General features: G+C 35.2%; 1 protein-coding gene across 2 annotated transcripts in view; it reads left to right on the plus strand.

Annotated features, from left to right (window-relative positions):
* CD109 (CD109 molecule) overlaps window positions 1-18942 on the plus strand; it is a 163777-nt gene that overhangs the window by 68628 nt on the left and 76207 nt on the right. For both annotated transcript variants that reach the window (XM_074237331.1, XM_074237330.1), the window contains exons 8-11: window positions 10288-10384; window positions 13605-13746; window positions 14640-14749; window positions 18050-18274. In XM_074237331.1, the coding sequence (XP_074093432.1) occupies window positions 10288-10384; window positions 13605-13746; window positions 14640-14749; window positions 18050-18274 (574 nt within the window). The remainder of the gene's footprint in view (window positions 1-10287; window positions 10385-13604; window positions 13747-14639; window positions 14750-18049; window positions 18275-18942) is intronic.

The following is an 18942-nucleotide window of genomic DNA, read 5'->3' on the forward strand; positions in this document are numbered from 1 at the left end:
AAGTGTTTTTATTGATCAAATGATTTTTAGTTCTTAATAACCATAATAGTTGCTGCTATAAATATTTTAATGCAAATTGGATCCCTCTTTCTCTTTTTAGCTTATTATATATGAAAAATCTCTGAAGTAAAGAGCTTGAATATTTTAATCTCAACAATAAAGGAGATGTTAGTAAATCTGCATATAGTCAAGTCACTTTAGTACAGATTCAGAGTGACTTCTGAAAAGTGACAATAACAGATACTAATCACTTTGAAATTGTTTGAATGCTTCTCAAACTTGAACAGTTTATAATGTCAACAAAGTGACAGTAAAATCTGTAGTTTCAGATCATTAAGTAGTTCTGGAGTTTAGTTGTGATCCTTGAAGTTTATTAGATATTCCAATGGCTAACTTCTGGTAGTATTTGATGGTTGACATGAAAGTATTTGCTTTGGTTTTTGGCATAATTTAATAATGGTGTCTTTAACAGTTAATAAATGCCAGACTTGTGCAAATGGAAGTTCAGCAAAAATAATGCCATCTTTCTAGTTCTGATGACATTTTTTAGGCAGCATGGCAAGTGGAGGGGGTTGGTGATTTTTCAGCTGAAGTTGTTCATAAACTAAAAAATTGCCCTAGCAATATGTTTACCATAAAGTTATATGAAACTTAGATAAGAACATATGAAAATAGGCAAAACTTTGTTTTGGGGTTTCTTGACAACTCTGTCTTCTGTCCAAATTCAACAAAGTTGACAAAGCTTTTCTTTTTTGAGTGTTCTATGAGTTGTGGTACTATGGAGGAGTTTATGACTCAGAAGATATGTGAATTTGTGTGCTTTTATAATCACTACCCCACATACTTCATATTAGTCAAAATGCCAAGAAACTTTTGTTCAAATTTCCCTTTTTGACCAGTGTCTTTGAATCTTGGTTCATACAAAACCAAGCAGATCATCAATACTCATATAGACTTAATTGAACTCATACTTGATTTTGGATTTTTCCCTTAATTTCTATATTGCTGCATATTAGAATTTAAAAATAAATCCCTTGCATTTTTTATAGTTTTATTATTGCTTGAGACTTTTTTAGTAAACTATAATGCTCAAGGATTTTAGACTGCCATGGGAGGAAGAACTTGGCAACTGGGTGCTTTTTGGGCTTCCTGGCTCTCTCCATCCTATCTGTTCTAATTCCCTGGAAAAGATGCAGCAATAGCAGCAGCAGCTTGGAAGTTGGATTCCTGCCTTGGATCTCTGCATTTCAGATATGAGAGGAGCAGGAAAGGATTCCTTGCTGGAGATGAGTGGGTCTGGTTTGGAGGATTCCCTTGACTAGCTTGTTGTCCTATACTCAAGCCTCTTATTCTTTTCTCTCTTCAGACTCTTAAGCTGTGAGAAACTGAGGTCCAGAGAATTGTAGAGACTTTGCCCTGCCATTCAGTAATGGGAGACAGGATGAAAAGAAGGGACTGGGGGCTGACAGATGAGCAAACTAGGAAATCCCCTTAAAAATAGAAGTAGATGGTTCCAAGCTGATTATCAGACCTCCTCCATGCTAGTGTGCCCTCTCTTCCAAAAGTTTGCCATGTATTCGTTCTCATTCTCCCTCCTTCCCTCCCTCTCTCTTTCTCTCTCTCTCTCTCTCTCTCTCTCTCTCTGTTGTATATGTTTATTTTTGTATGAAAGTTCTCCCAGATAGAGTGTAAATTCCCTGAAAGAGAGAGATTGTTTCATTTTGGTTTCTGTAACTCTAGCAGCTATCACAGGACCTAACACATGTTAAGTTTTATGTAATCGTATTCATCATTTCTTACAGCTCAGCAATATTCCATTATATTTATATATTGCAATTTGGTTAGCCATTCTTCAATCAATATAGTCATCTATCTTATTTCCAATTCTTTTGCAGAAACTATTGCTTTAAATATTTAGGCATAAATGGAGACTTTCTTTTATCAAAGATCTTAGGATATAGGCCTAATAATGAAATTTCAGGATCAAAAAGAATGGTCATTTCAGTTCCTATATTTGCATAGTTCCAAATTGCTTTCCAAAATTGTTGTATTGATTCTCAACTCCATCAACAATGCACTAGGTTGTTTTATCTTCCCACAACTCCTCTAACACCAACTTTTCCTATATTTTGTAATTTTCACCAATTTTTAACATGTAAAGTAGAACTTCAAGGTTTTTTGATTTGTATTTCTCTTATTATTGGTAATTTGGAGCATTATTTGTAAGTTATTGGTTATGTGGAGCATTATTATTTCTTATTTTTCTTTTGAAAACTGTTTTCTTTTGAAAACCATTTATTTTTATCCCTGGTTCACTTAACTTTTGGGGAATGGCTTTTGGTCTTAGATAAATTGTTTGTTTCTTTATCTTGGAGACCATGCCTTTATCTGAAAAACTGGTACAAATATTTTTTTCAACTCAACTACTTTTCTTCTCATTCTAGCAGAATTAATTTTGTTTATGCAGAAGCTTTTCAGTTTCATGTGAACAAAGTTATTAATTTAATTTTTTGTAATTGTCTATATCTCTTGTTTGGTTAAAAATAAATTTCCTTGACTAAGGCCACATAGATAGCAAGTGTTCAAGCTATGGTTTGAAACTGTTCTCTAACTAAATCCCGTGAGTTTTCTACTAGGATAATTTACTATTATATTTGACTCAAGGCCATAATTTAAGAACTTATGGCAATAGTATATATTTTGAGAAGTGTGTATTGAGTTCTTTTCAGTCATTTTGGGGTACATTTATATTCAGTAGGTATTTGCTGAGCATGGGCGCTACCTTGAATTGACAATATAACAAATCACTGAACTGGACTCTAGTTCTATCTACTAGTATCTCCTGTGATTTATTCCCTCTTTTCTCATATTTTCCCTCCTCTAAGCCTATCTCTCAACTCATTCTCTAACCTTATCCTGCAGGATATGCTTCTCTTTTCAATAGTACAATAATACTGTGAAATAATTAAACTAGAAAAATGTATTGTATTCTTTTTCCAGTGATATGTTCCAATATATCCAACTGTATCATGATCTGAAAAAGGTTGGGAAACTTTAATAAACCCATGATGATCAAATTTCACTTAAATCTCCTCAGATTAATGCAAAGTTACCCTGTTAGAAAAATTATCTCTCTTTTTTCCAGGAGTTTGTTTTCTATTATCTCATTTTTTAACTCTTTTTTCCCCCTAGCATGCCCATGTTATGCTGCCCACCTCTGTTGGTACTTGTGGATTTTAACATATGTACTGTTTATAGCTAGGTGGGACAATGGGTAGAGTTCTGGGCATGGGGTTCAAATTTGTTCTAAAACAATTACTGGCTATATGACCCTAGGCAAGTCACTTAACCTTGTTTGCCTCAGTATCTTCATCTGTAAAATGAGTTGGAGAGGGAAATAGCAACCTTGGAAAATTCAATATCCTTGCCAAGAAAGTGGCAGATAGGATCACAAAGAATCAGACACAATTGAAAAATGACTGAACAGCAATTATTTATATGTCAGCAAAAGAAATAAAAACAAAAAAATGAAAGTTATCTTTCTTTAACAAGTCACTATAAGTTGAAGGTTTTTAATGGTGTATTTGAAAAATCTTAGATTTGATTCATAGGATTAAAGAGTTGAAAAGACCCTCACAGGTCATATATACCCCAGAGAATCGCCTTAGACATTCCTCACAAGTGATTATGCTGTCTCTGCTTTAAGATCTCCTTTTCGGATGGGGTTACTTCAATCCATTTTTGGACAGCTCTGCTTTGTCAGAAAGTTCTTCCTGTGTCAGACTAAAATCTGTCACTGTCACATCTGCTCAATCATTCTAGAACTGCCTTTTGGGGAAAAGTAGAACAATCTTGATTTCTTTCCTATAAGAAATCCTTAGTTCATTTTATACTCATATTGCAGAATCTTAATTCCCTTTGTTATTCTGGTAATTTTGTCCCAGATATATTCCAGCATGTTAAAGTATTCCTAATATATATATTGCCCAGAATTTGGGAAAAATGAACTTAAAACAGCAAAAAAGGGTGTTTCCACTTGCAACAGTAGAGTTCCCAAAGAATATTGTGTATAGAACCACAACTCTTCACTTCCTACTACTCACCTTTTGAAAAAAATACATACTCTCAGATATTACTTTCAAAACTGTCCTGCTTGTCTGTGCTTCCTTTTGAATTTCTTTTTGTTCTGTGGATTTAAAATTTTTTTTTTACTTCTCTTCTATTTTTTTGGCATTACTTTTGTTAGTCCTCTCTCTTCTTCTTTCTTTCTCTTACTAAAACAGAAAAAAAAAAAAGAAAGAAAAGGATAAAGAAAGAGAGAGGGAATGAACCGAGGGGAGAAAGTCTTTTGAAACAAAGAAATAAACATTGTTAAGCAAAAATAAATCTACACATTAACACCTCCAGAAATGTTATGTCTGTTTCCATCTTTCTAACTACTACTTCTTTGTTGTGGAATGCGTAACATCCCAATTAGTTTGCCTACTTATTTCTGTATCATTTGTATATTTGTCTAAGTTCAGTACTTTTTAATCTTTCAAAATAATAGTGAGGTTCTTCTGCTGTGCCCTTCCCCTTCCTTCTTGTTGTTCAACTGTTTCAGTCATGTCTGACTCTTTATGACCACATTTGAGGCTTTCTTGGCAAAGATATTGGAGTAGTTTGCCATTTCCTTCTCCAACTCATTTTACAGATGAAGAAACTGAGTCAAAACAGAGTTAAGTGACTTGCCCAGGGTCTGAGGCCATATTTGAACTCAGCAAGATGAGTTATTATGACTACAGACCAGTATCCTATCCACTAGACCACCTAGGTTCCCTTTTTTTTAATTTATTTTTTATTCTCATTTTGTACAAATGTTTTTTTACATTAATAAAATATTCTTGTTTACAAGTAAACAAAATACCCCTTCCCCCCTCCCATGAATATAGATAGACTTGCTTGGGTGAAAAAAGTAAAGGGGAGAGAAAAAAATTAAAATTAATAAAAATAATAGTAATAATTGTAGGTATGGCCAGGTGGCGCAATGGACGAAGCACTGGCCCTGGAGCCATGAGCACCCGAGTCCACATCCAGCCTCGTAAACCCAATAATCACCCAGCCATGTGACATGCAAGCCACCCGATCCCCACTGCCCTGCAAAAACCAAAAAGAAGGAAAAAAAAGACCCAAAATAAAATAAAATAGTAATAATAGTAGGGGTCGCTGGGTGGCAGACAGAGCATTGACCCTTGAGCCAGGAGCACCTGGGTCCAAATCCGGCCCCAGACACCCAAAGATGACCCTGCTATGTGGCCTCAGGCAGGCCACCCAGCCCCACTTGCCCTGCACCCTCCCCCCAAATAATAATAACAAAAAATGTGCTTCAGTCTTTGTTCCAACACCAACAACTTTGTCATGGGTGGATCACATTCTTTATGATAAATCCATCGTAAAAGTTACTTCCATATTTTTCCAACGTTGCCATTGCTGATCCGCAACTCCCTCCTTTCTTATTTCTCCACTACCATGTACTCTATTTTCTCTCTCCTTTCACTCTGACTCTGCTATAGGGTCGCTGAGTGGCGCAGCAGACAGATCCCTGGTCCTGGGGCCAAGAAGCCCTGAGCCCCCATACCACCCCTTAGGCCCAGAATCCACCTGGCCCTGTGGTCCTGGGCAGGCCTTCCAATCCCAGCCCCTTGCAAGAAGTAAAAAATAAAATGTGTTATATCTGACTACTCTCCCCCCCATGGTCCATCCTCTCCTCCTTTATTCACATCCCCACCCCTTCCCCCTGCTCCCCGCTCCTTCTTACTCCAGATGTCTATACCCCATTGAGTATATTTGCTGTTTCCTTTCCTAGCCATCTCTGATGAGAGCAGTTTCCCTCATCCCCCCTTGCCTACCCCCTTCCATATCATTGCAATAGCTCATTGTAATAAAAAAAATCTTATGTGAAATATCTTGAACTATGCCCCCTCTCCTTTTTCTTTCTCCCATTCCATTTCCCTTTTTTCTATTGACTCCATTTTTATACCATATTTTATCTTCAAATTCAGCTTTCTCCTGTGCTTCAACTATAAAAGCTCCCTCTACCTGCTCTATTAACTGAGAAGGTTCATATGAGTATTATCAGTGTCATTTTTCTATGCAGGAATACATGCAGTTCATCCTCATTAAGTCCCTCATATTTCCCCCCTCTCCTCCAATCTCCATGCTTCACCTGAGTCCTGTATCTGAAGATCAAACCTTCTGTTTAGCTCTGGCCATTCCAAAAGGAACCTTTGAAATTCCCCTGGTTCATTGAAAGTCCATCTTTTTCCCTGGAAGAGGACATTCAGCCTTGCTGGGTAGTTCATTCTTGGCTGCATTCTAAGCTCTCTTGCCTTCTGGTATATTGTATTCCAAGCCCTACGAGCTTCCAATGTAGTTGCTGCTAAGTCCTGTGTGATCCTGACTGCAGCTCCATGATATTTGAACTGTGTCCTTCTGGCTGCTTGTAATATTTTCTCTTTGACTTGGGAGTTCTGGAACTTGGCTATAATATTCCTAGGGGTTGGTTTTTTGGGATCTCTTTCCTCTGGTGGATTGGTGGATTCTCTCCATTTCTATTTTGCCCTCTGCTTCTAGAATATCAGGGCAATTTTCCTGTAGTAATTCTTTGAAAATGATGTCAAGGCTCTTTTCCTGATCATGACTTTCAGGTATTCCAATAATTTTTAAATGATCTTTCCTAAGTCTGTTTTCCATATCAGTTGTTTTTTTCAATGAGATATTTCACATTTTCTTCTAATTTTTCATTTTTTTTGGTTTTGAAGTATTGATTCCTGATTTCTGGTAAATTCATCAATCTCCCTGAATTCTATTTTTTGTCTGAAGGATTTGTTCTCCTCAGAGTTTTCTTATCTCTCTTTCCATCTGGCCAATTTTGCTTTTTAAAGCATTATTCTCCTCAATAACTTTTTGAACTGTTTTATCCATTTGACCTAAGCTGGGTTTTAGCATGCTGTTTTCTTCAGCATTATTTTTTGGATTTCCTTGACTAAGCTGCTGACTTCATTTTCGTGTTTTTCCTGTATCTCTCTCCTTTCTTTTCCCAGTTTTTCTTCCAACTCCCTCATTTGATTTTCAAAGTCTTTTTTGAATTGCCTCTTAGACATGCCTAGCAAGTGATTGTGCTGTCTCTGCTTTAAGATCTCCTTTTCAGATGAGGTTGCTTCAATCCATTTTTGGACAGCTCTGCTTTGTCATAAAGTTCTTTCTGTGTCAGACTAAAATCTGTCTCTGTCACATCTGCCCAATCATCCTAGAACTTTTGCTTCTAGGTTTTTTCACCAGACTGTGTTTCCTTGGTGCCTTGAATATATTTAGGGTTGCTTATAGTATTTTTATTTTGTTTTAGAAACTCTGAATTTTGAAAATGAATTCCTGGGATTTTACTCTTCAAGTTCCTTTCAGAGGAGCTGATTAGAATCTTGCTATCATTGCTTTACTTTTTTTTATTTTTTAAATTAAAAAAAATTTTTTTTAGGTTTTTGTAAGGCAAATGGGGTTAAGTGGCTTGCCCAAGACCACACAGCTAGGTAATTATTAAGTGTCTGAGGCCGTATTTGAAGTCAGGTACTCCTGACTCCAGGGTTGGTGCTCCATCCACTGTGCCACCTAGCCACCCCATTTACTTTACTCTTTAGTTCTAATAGATGTGAGCAGTTTTCCTTCATAATTTCTTGAAATATGTTCTTTAGGCTTTTCCCCCTGTTCAAATAATTCCTTTTTTTTGTTTTGTGTGTGTGTGTGTGTGTGTGTGTGTGTGTGTGTGTGTGTGTGTGTATGTATGCAGTAATGGGGTTAAATGACTTGCCCAAGATCACACAGCTGGTCTGAGACTAGATTTGAACTCATGTCCTCCTGACTTCAGAGTTGCTGGTCTATCCATTATGCCACTTACCTGCCACTTAAATCAAGTTTTTCAAAGAACCTAAATGATTTTAAAATGGTTTCTCCTTGAACATTTTCTCAGATAAATATTTTTGTTGGCTTACATAGTTAATCCTCAATAGTTGTGCATTTACTAGGGATTTCACTAGTATTATTCACTTTATAGTTGCATGTTTTCATTGTTTATTTTTAAACCATGAGTTTTTTTTTTGTTGTGATGATGCTCTCAAAGCTTAGTACAAGTCCTTTCTCCTCTAACCTCAAGCTTGCAAAGTCAGTGATGCTTAGGGAGAAAATAAAGGTGTTAAATAAACTTCATGGAGAAATGTTGGTAACAGCTATCAGCCAGGAGACCCTTAAGGATCGCAAACAGTGCAGGAAGTAGACATTATGTGGATTATTTTAAATCTGTGTCCTTTGTGATTTTCAATGTCATCCACTAGCTGTGGACAGAGTGTTTTTCATGTTATCAGTTTTATTTTCTATCATGCATTTTATAGGTTATTTCATAGTTTCTATGTTGGAATATTACATATCAGAATTAATGCTTTGCTATAAAGAATTGTAAGCAGATTACAACTTTTGGTGGTTGCAGGAACCTAGCCCCCTAATTCTCATAGGTTCAAGTATCAACATTTATGTATTTGACTTTAACATTGTATTCTAGAAATGTTAACCCAGCAGAAGGTGAAGATTAACTTTTTTCTATTTTTCAGTCTTTTTCAATTTTTTCTAATATTTCTTTGCTGTCTCATAAAGTTATTGATGTCTCTGGTCTGTTTTAATCCTCAGGCATTTTACTTCTTGGGTTAGTTTACCTTTTTTCATCCAAGCTATTTATTTTCTTTTTGATTTTTCCCCTCAAGAATTTTATTTTATTTTTAGCATATCTTTTTCATTTTTCTAAGTACTCATATTGTATTTATGTCATATATGTGTGTATATATATTAAAACTTTGTATCTTTGTTTAGAATTGTTATATAGTTATTCTTTCCTTTTGAGAGATCTCTGTATTTATAATATTTTTATTAAATATTGATTTTTTTGGCTATTCATTTCTCCAGGATTTGTGGCAGTCTCAAACTCTACCCCTGTTCTACTTTTGAGTGGGCTTCTTGCTAGAGAGTTGGATAGAGAACCAGACCTGGAGTCAGGACTTGATAATGGAAAAATTATTCTGTTTACCTCAGGTTCCTCAGTTGTCCAAAGGGAAAATAGCAATTATACATCCCAGGGTGGTTGTGAGGATTAAATGAGATAATATTTGTAAACATCTCGCATTTATGTGCCAATAGGGGGCTTAATAAATGCTTATTTCCTTGCTTTCTTTCTCTGCTTGTTCTTTGCCTGCACCTGGCTTCTTTCTTGAATTTTTCACCTTTTAGGCTTATGTTCTTCTGATCTTTGAGTTTCATAGATCTTCATGGTTCTCTGGGGCATCTTGGTGCAGAGTGCTGGGGACCATAGAATCTTTTGACCTAGGATGTCCCTGTATGAACATTACTTTGCCATAATAGACACTACCACTCTCTAGGTCTTCCAAGAGTCATACCCTAGGGATTTCTCAGGGGAATTTTGCTCCCTAATATCCCTGGACACAGAGTCTTACAACATTATTTGTTTCTGGTCTGTTTCTGATAACAGTATGAGGATACTAGCTTCTCTGACTGTGCTGGTTTTAACTTTCCTTTTTTATTGCCTGTAAGCTTTTGGTTATTTTTTATTTTTATTTTTATTTTTTTTAGTTTTTGCAAGGCAATGGGGGTTAAGTGGCTTGCCCAAGACCACACAGCTAGGTAATTATTAAGTGTCTGAGGCCAGACTTGAACTCAGGTACTCCTGATTCCAAGGCCAGTGCTCTATCTACTGCGCCACCTAGCCACCCCCTGGTTAACTTTTTTTTGCAGAATTCTGGTCTTGATAAATTCATTGTGTAGCTTCTCACTGAATTATTTTGATCTGTATCTTGATCTTTGGAAAAATGAGACTAGAGAATTGTTCCATTTGAACTTTTTTTCTGGGATAAAGCATTAACTATGCTTGTCTGTTTTTCTTACTATATTAATTTCGGTATCATAATCTAAATGAGTATTATTACTCCATAGATAAATTTGATAGTGAAAAATTCATTTGGAATTGATTGACTCAAGGTTTCTTTAAAAAGTTTGTTAATGACTTGATATCATGAAAACCTCTACTTGCATGTCTCAAGAATAGGCAGTTGCTACAATAATCTTGATTTTTTAGGTGATAGTTAAAAAATTCTAGTCAAGAGTTAATGTTCATAAGTGACTTTTTTGTCTATTATTTTGAAAATGATTCAACTTCAAATAGAAAGAGACTTGTTTTTTTTCTTTTTTTTTCAGGTACACATATGGAAAGCCAGTTAAAGGTGATGTTACACTCAAATTTGTACCTCTATCTATCTGGGGAAAAAAGAAAACCATTACCAAACATTTCAAGGTAAGAATTTTTTATAAATAAATCATGAGATTTTTCTGATATAGAAAATACATTTGGTGAATAAATATTAAGCATCTGCTGTGCTAATAATTGTGCTAATAATTAGGACTGGGAATACAAAGAAAAGCTAAAGATAATTGCTGTTCTCAAGGAGCTCACAGTCAAAACAGGGAGCTAACATACAAACAGCTATGACAGAAAAGCTGTATAGAAGAGACATTGGAGATAATTAACAAATAGAAGGCACTAGAATCAAGGGAAGTCAGGAATGGCTTCCTATCGATGATGGCATTTTTAGCTTGAAGGCAGAAAAGCTAGGGAAAGCAGGAGGCAAAGAGGAGAGAGAGCATTGGGGAACAGCCAGTGAAAGCACCTGGAGTCTGTGGAAGGAACAGCAAGGAAGCCAATGTAACATATCAGAGTAGGTGAAGGGTAGTGTAAGGAGTGAGAATATTGGAGATGTGTGTGTACTGAGGACAGATTAAGAAAGATTTTGAATGTCAAACAGAGGATTTTATATTTGATCGGGGAGGTAATATGGAGTCAACCGGAGTTTACAGAATAGAGAGGATGACATGGTCAGACCTATGCTTTAGGAAGGTCATGTTACTTAAGAAACAGATAAATTATTGGGCCAATCCAAGCTTAATAATAATTGCAGTCATATAGGATTTTTAAGTAAAATACTTTACATGAAGTATGTCATTTATGCAACATATACAATCTTTTTTTAATTTAAGTTTTACTATTTTTCCCCTAATCTTACTTCCCTCCCTCCACCCCCCCCCCCCAGAAGGCAGTTTGTCATTCTTCACATTGTTTCCATGGTATACATTGATACAAATTGAGTATGATGAGAGAGAAATCATATCTTTAAGGAACAAACATAAAGTATAAGAAAAAGCAAGATCAGACAACATATACAATCTTTAAGATAGGTTTTGCAAATATTTCTATATGTGAGGTTTGAAACTCAGAGAAGTTGGTAGCATAGCAAATATCAGTTAGGATTTGAACCCTAGGTTTCTCTACTCCAAATCTTTCTTATCTACTGGCTTTCACTACCTCTCACAAGGTGATGAGTTGATTTGATAAATTCTAACCTGCAGTCAGGAAGACCTGAATTCAAATATGGCCTCAGAAACTTATTGTGTGGTCCTGAGCAACTCAGTTTCCTCATCTGTAAAATAAGTTGGAGAAAGAAATGGAAAATCATTCCAGTATCTTTGCCAAGAAAATCCTAAATGGAGTCATAAAGAGTTGAACATGTCTGAAACAACTGAACAACAACAAAATAATTACTGTAAAAACATTGTAAACTTTAAATGTAGTTACGTCAAAAGTAGAGGTATCTCAGTGAAGCTGTAATTACATGTGAGGCTCCATGGTTAGCGACTTGCTTCACAATAGATAGGGTGAGAAAGACTTTCAGTGTTTTCTCAGGGTTGTAGGGGATACCCTGACTCCTTAGGTAGTCAAGAGAGTCTTTTCCTAAGGTTAGCAGCTCCAGCTTCCATTCTAGTGCATTCCTTCATTATTTATTGACAATGCCTAATTTCTCAGTTCAGTTTAACCAGTTAATTTCAATTTGCTTTTACCAAAGGATTTTTACTTTGAAGCTATAAGATTTATAGAACTGCACACATTTCTCTATTACACCTTGGGAATACAGTCTCCTATACCTTCTTGATCCTTGGAAAGACTGGGATCAGAATTAATAACATTTCTATCTAGCATTAGTCCTTTCCTATTTATGTTCAAATGTGGCATAGCTGCTGAGTGAATCCTCATTTGCAGTTGTATCTGGACTAGGTCCCAGAGACTTCTCCTATATCCTTAGGGCTATGATGTTTGACTGGCTAACTGAAAAACCCATAGATTCTGGACCCCATGATGGTTTGTTCTCCTGAAGTTTGGAGCTTATCAGGTTACAGCCATTTGGGCAGATGGGTTGACCTTGCTTGAGGGTCCAGCTTCAGACCTATTGGTGAGTCAAGAGGATGCCTGACCATGTGAAGATTTCTCCTGGTGGAATGGGTGGTTTAGAATAAAAAGTAGGCTCTGTAAAGTGTTTGGGTTTGGTTAGACATTAAAGATGCCGAAGTGCCACTGCATTCAAGGTAAACTTTGTCTTGCCACTGAACTTCAATGACTATGCAATAGTTCTTCCCCAACTCTGCCTCACTGATATCTAATTCTCAAACAAGTCATCACTTATATAGTGATATCATTGGTCTTTGGAAATGAAGGTTGAATAACAACATCATCTCTAACAGAAAAGAACTGATACTGAGGATAAGAACCAGTACTGCATGTAGTCCTCTAATGGGATGGGCCCATGGTTTGTCCTTTTAGAGAATTCTCTCTCATCTATTACTAAAATATAGGTATGAAAGAGTCAGATCCAAACTACCAGCTCTGGCAGACTAATGCCACTGAAGATAACTCCATTCTTGGTTATTCAGTGAATCAAAAAGTTTCCTCTTCAGGTTCTGCCTAAGCACATTTTCCCAAGGCTTTTTCACTGCACATATTATCTCTAGGATCAGACTCTCTAGCCTCTCTTACAAAGGGAGCTGCATCAGCAAAACCTACTGATTGCTATTTATTATCCTTTGCAATATTAATAGCAAGTAAGGTTTTCTAACATTTTATACATATTATCTCATTTGGTCCTTACAACTATCTGGTAAGTAGGTGCTATTATTTATTATTATTATTATCATCCCCATTTTATAGATAAGAAAACTGAGGCTGAAGAAGCTTTGGCGACTTGCTTAGGGCTATACAACTAGGATTATGTCTGACACAGGTCATAACTCAGGTCTTCCTGGAAGCAAGTCTACCATTCTTTTTTTTTTTTTTTTTTTTGGTAAGGCAATGGGGTTAAGTGGCTTGCCCAAGACTACACAGCTAGGTAATTATTAAGTGTCTGAGGCTGGATTTGAACTCAGGTACTCTGGACTCCAGGGCTGGTGCTCTATCCATTGGGTCACCTAGCTGCCAAGTCTACCATTTTTTGCACTGTACCACCTCACTGTCTCATTTATATAATTAGCCTTTGAATATAGCAGAATTTTATATTTTTATAAAGAGAAATGGAATAAGAAGTTAGTAATTATGACTTTAGTGTGATAAAAATTTAATTTAGAGGTTTACTTTTAGAATTTGACTAACTCATTTGAAAAAAGTATATATTCTTTTTTTTTTCTTAAAACAGATAAATGGATCTGAAAACTTCACTTTTAGTGATCTAGAGATGAAAAATGTCATGGATCATGAAGAGGATCTACATTACCCTAATGATAGGTCTTCTCCTGGACCAGTAGAAATTATTGCCGAAGTAACAGAATCACTTACAGGTATTATACATTTTTTTGAAGGCAATGGTTTTTCATTTTAGTTCTATGGTATTTTTTGAAGAACATCTTAAAATCACTGAGCCAATTTTTGATGCTTTTTGTGTAAGATTTTATTAGACTAAATATATTTGTCTCTTCTAATTTACTAGGTAGAAGTTACTATTCAATGATATTGGATAATTTACTAGTTTTCATAGAATTTAAAAGAACACTTTTTCATTTGTTTTATTCATTCAATATTTATTAAGTACTCAGTTTAGAGTATTTTAGTAATTACAGGGAAGGTACAGAAATTCACAGGATTTATATTCTAATATGGGAAAAAATAGAAATGTAGAATAATACAAGATATTCTTGGGGTGTTTTGTCTTATCCCTTCAATCCATAAATAAATTATGTGAGATTAGTAGCTAGTATAATTTTTCTCTTATCCACCTTTGAAGACTTTGAGTATTCTCTTAGATTTCATCCTGTGGCTGGAATGTACTTCCTTTCCCCACACTAAGCTTAGTCTTTGCCTTCATCAGACATCTCCTGAAATCTGACCTCATTCATTATGCCTTTTCTTTCTGTCTTTTCCTGATATTATTATATTAGATTATAGATCTAGAATTGTAGGGAATTTCACATTTTCAAAGTCCCTTCTCTTTTGTGACCCCTGGTGGATAACAGTAGAGTTGCTTTATTTGTATAATGAAGAAGGACAGAGAAAGAATAGAGAAGAAATCATAACTAATCCACATTCTTCTCTCCTGCCAAAGGACTTGAGGAAAATGAGGTTCAGAAATAACTACTGATTAGATTTTTTGATATTGAGAGAAAATTTTACTAGGAAACATCTTTTGGTAAAAGTATGATTTCTTTTTATCTAAATGGTATTATTTCTGAAATAGGAATCTCCCGAAATGCAAGTTCCAATGTATTTTTGAAGGCAAATGACTACACCATTGAATTTTTTGATTATGCTACTGTCTTGAAGCCTTCTCTCAACTTCACGGTTACTGTAAGTTGATATATTCAATTTTGAGTACAAATCAGTAAGTTAAAATAACGGTTTCATATTTATTACATTGTGGTTATAAAATGCTATAATTATATTATCTCATTTGATTCACATAGTAACCCTAAAAGATATGGATGGCAAGTATTAGGTACAATTTAAATATGTAGCTGAGTTGGGAATTTAACTCAGACTTTTTGAATCTAAATCGGAACTCTTGGAATGAAATATTTAAAATAAGACATATTTTATTCACCAATTTTCTAATATTTCGGTTAAAACCAGAAAGAGAAATGTGGGATTATTTTTCTAAAGTCTTTCCACATGTTTTAATAGGTAGAATTCTCAAAGAAAGGGAATATATTTTGCTGACATATTAGCAAATTGGGGGCAGCTATGTGGCACAGTTAGGGATAGGTAGGTGGTTCAGTAGATAGAATGCCAGACCTGGAGTTAGGAAGGCTCCATATCTTGGCTACAAATCTGGCCATGGAGATTAGCTGTGAGACTCTGAGCAAGTCAGTTAATCCTGTTTGCCTCAGTTCCTTCATCTGTAAAATGAGGTGAAGGAAATGACAAATCATTTTGGTATCTTTGCCAAGAAAACCCCAAATGGCATCATAGGGAGTCAGACATGACTGAACAAAAGCAATATTAACAAATTACTTTCAGTTAGATTTAGATTATGAAATTGAACCCTTATTATTATAGGGATTAGGAATTATATAGGCAGAACAGTTAGTTTTTTCAATGTTAGTATGTTATTTATAAAAGGGGTTAGTTCTGACTGCATCTGAACATAACTGTTAATTGTGATATAAAGAGAGTTCATGCACTTTTTTTAGAATTTGGCATCCAAATATAAGTAGGCTAAACTATGTTGATCTTCGAGAGAACATAATGCTTGCATACGTTGACAATCAACTTCTATAGCATCTTTTATCCAATCTTATTTTGTATTTGGCACCATCATTGTGAGGGATGCATAGAAATATCAGTTCTTGCAGTTTAGTTGTGGAGATAATATTGCATAATTGAAAAATTTACACATGATAATGATCATCAAGTAATAAATAGTAAAGGCACAAGTCCAAAATGGTAAGTATTAAATAAATGATATGAATAATAAATGATATTCCAACATTACCTCTTTGAGGGAAGAAGTGGTCAGGGAAGACTTCATGGGAGAGATCAAATTTGATATTTATCTTGAAGGATGAATAGGATATGATGTAGAAATGGTCCATAGAGCTGAGTCCATGGATGGATTGCAGAGGGTTCATGCACTTGGATGCAAACAATAATCACATGCTTATTTTCAGTAACCTTTAACTGAAAGTTAGCATTTCCTTCAATTATTTGAAAACATTATTCCAAGACGGTGTCATTAGGTTTCTCTGGATTGCCAGAGACCCATGTTATCAAAAAGATTAAGAATATACACAGAAGCAATGGGAGACAGTTTGGAAAACTTGGGAACAAATTATTTTCAACAAAGTCCAAAGTTCTAAGTGCAGAAGTTTAGATTTTAATCCGTAGAGAGAGATATTAGAAGTTTATGAACATTAAAATAGACCAAATGAAAACAATATGCCTTTGGAATATTAAATGATTGAAAAAGTACAGGACACAGTGGAAACAGAATCTGGGAAGGGAGAAGAAAAGAAATACATATAAAGCATCTACTATGAACCAAGCACTGTGCTGTTTTATTATCTTGTAAGTATTACAAATATTATCTCATTTGATACTCATAGCAATTCTGTAAGGTAGGTGCAGCTATTTTCCCCATTTTACAATGGAAGAAACTGAGGCTGAGAGACATTAAAGTATTTATCCAGGGTGGATGAATTTGAATAAACTAGAAAACAAAATTTTGAGCTTCTGAGCATTTCAGTTTATTAAGCATTACATGCCAATTGCATAACAAATTGGGACCAAGTCTCCTAAGCTTGGTACTGACCCCTGAATGTAGGGAGACAGATTTTTATGCAATAAAAGAAAAAATGAGAAGAATATAAACTGGGATACAAGTTTATATAAAATGATTCTTAATTGGAGAAAAGAGTAGAAGCTTTCTGAGTTGAGAGGCCGATGAGTGAATTTTGAGAGTTGGAGATAGGGAGAGTGAGCAGGTGGACTTTTCTAGATGTAAAACATGGTCACTCAATTCCTATAATTAGCAAGCAGGTACAATTTACAGGGAAAAAAACCTTAGGTCTCAAAATAGAATCAGTTTTATAAGTTTAGAGTCAGTTTGATTTTCACAATTTCCATAATTCTCTCACACTCAGCCTGAAAGCAGTTTTACTAGTTCAGAATTCAGGAATATGGTAATAACTGGCATGAACTTGGGTGATAGAAGAGGCAACTGAAGGAAGGAAATATAAGATATTTTGCAGGAAAAATAAACAGGATATGTGCCCTTTTAGATACTGGAGGAGAGAGAGGAAAAGAGAAGGAGCAACATGAAGTTTTGAAATCCAATGATTTGGAGAATTGTGGTACCAATAACAGGAAAATTAGGAGGAGTAGTTGATTTGGAGAAGATAAATCTTAGATATTTTGAATTTGGTGCCTCTAAATGGAAATTTTCCTTTCTTCAGGGAAGGAATTTGAGAAAGTTGTGAGGACTGGAAAGCAAAATTATCAGAATCATTCCACAAAGAAATGACATTTGAAGTGGTGGGAGTAGATAAAAATCTTCAAGGGAGAGAAAGTGAGAATGGAGAGAGAGAAAAGAAAACTGGGGGAAAAGTTATGGGCAATTCCTATGTTTTGGTTTTAGGAGAAGAAAGAAAACTCAATAAGGGAGACAGAGGAAAAGCAGGTGGAGTAGTCATAGGAGAACCAGGATGGTGCAATGTCACAAGGGAAGAGAGTTTTAAGAGTTTAAAGGAAGGTCACATATATATTTCAGAGAGGTCAAGGAGAATGAATAAACACTGTGATTGTGTGTGTGTGTGTGTGTGTGTGTGTGTGTGTGTGTGTGTGTGTGTGTGTGGTACTTATTATATAGACTTTCTTGAAATAGAAGTTTATTACTTAATATTTCAAATCTTCTCATGTTCTACTCTATAAATGACAATTTTTATTAAAATAAAAATAAGTAAAAGAAAAAAGACCATTCTCTTTGGCCCTTAAACTAGTTAGTGGTAATATTCAAAAACTGTTTCAGGAGAGTTATGGTGGGGTAGAAACCAAATTCAAATGAATAATTCCTTTTCAAATAATTCTGGATTTAAATGAAATAATTCCTTTTCTTCTGTGTTCTTTTTTTCTGTGTTCTTTTCTGTCGATTAGGTGAAGATAACACGTTCTGACAATGTTCAGCTGTCTCCAGAAGAAATAAGAAATAATGTAACCTTCACCATAACACAGACAAATTATACCAATTATTGGGACAGATGGAACGATGAAGATCAGGAAAGGGAAATTGTCCAAATCTTAAATTATACAGTTCCAGAAAATGGGACCTTTCTTCTTGAATTCCCCATCCTGGTTAATACCAGTCAGCTGCAAATAAAGGTAGTGTTTATGTCCATTATAATTTTAAGAAAATATTATTATGATTGTAATCTTAAGAAAATGCTATTATGAATGTAACTTGGTGACAAGATTTCCCTTGCCTTGTGTAAACATCAGTTATGAAGACAATAACCAGTCAGGACTTAAAATGCTTAGAGAATAACGATATTTAATTGTAAAAAAAGTTGGAAAAAGTATCTTTATTATGAGTATTCAGAATGATTAGATAACAGCAGTTCTGGTAAGTGTATTTGAGAACTCAGGTTTTAGAAGAACATATTAAGATACAGTAATCTAAGGAAACTACAATAGGCAAGGATATAAATAAGCTTTTAAAGCACATATTCAGTCTTTTGTCATTTTGCAGAAGGTGGGTATAAGTTTAGGTTACTAGAAATGAGTTCTAAAGAGAAGAAAGGAAAATAGAGATGGATTTCTGTTCTCCCAGATACTTATTAACCTCTTCTTCTGAAATCTTCAGTGATTTTTCCTGGAATCAATCTTTTGACCATTTTGTCTGGCCTAGACTGGTCTCTCTTGCTTACTGTGGATTGTACTACAAAGCTGGGACTGAATTGTGGAATATGATTTCTCTCCTTGTGCTTTTTTTCATTGATAGATCAAGTGATGAGCATACAGAATTAGAGACAGAGACCAGGCTCTTTTCT

Source organism: Macrotis lagotis, chromosome 5 (assembly GCF_037893015.1).
Source record: "Macrotis lagotis isolate mMagLag1 chromosome 5, bilby.v1.9.chrom.fasta, whole genome shotgun sequence".
Lineage (NCBI taxonomy): Eukaryota > Metazoa > Chordata > Mammalia > Peramelemorphia > Peramelidae > Macrotis > Macrotis lagotis.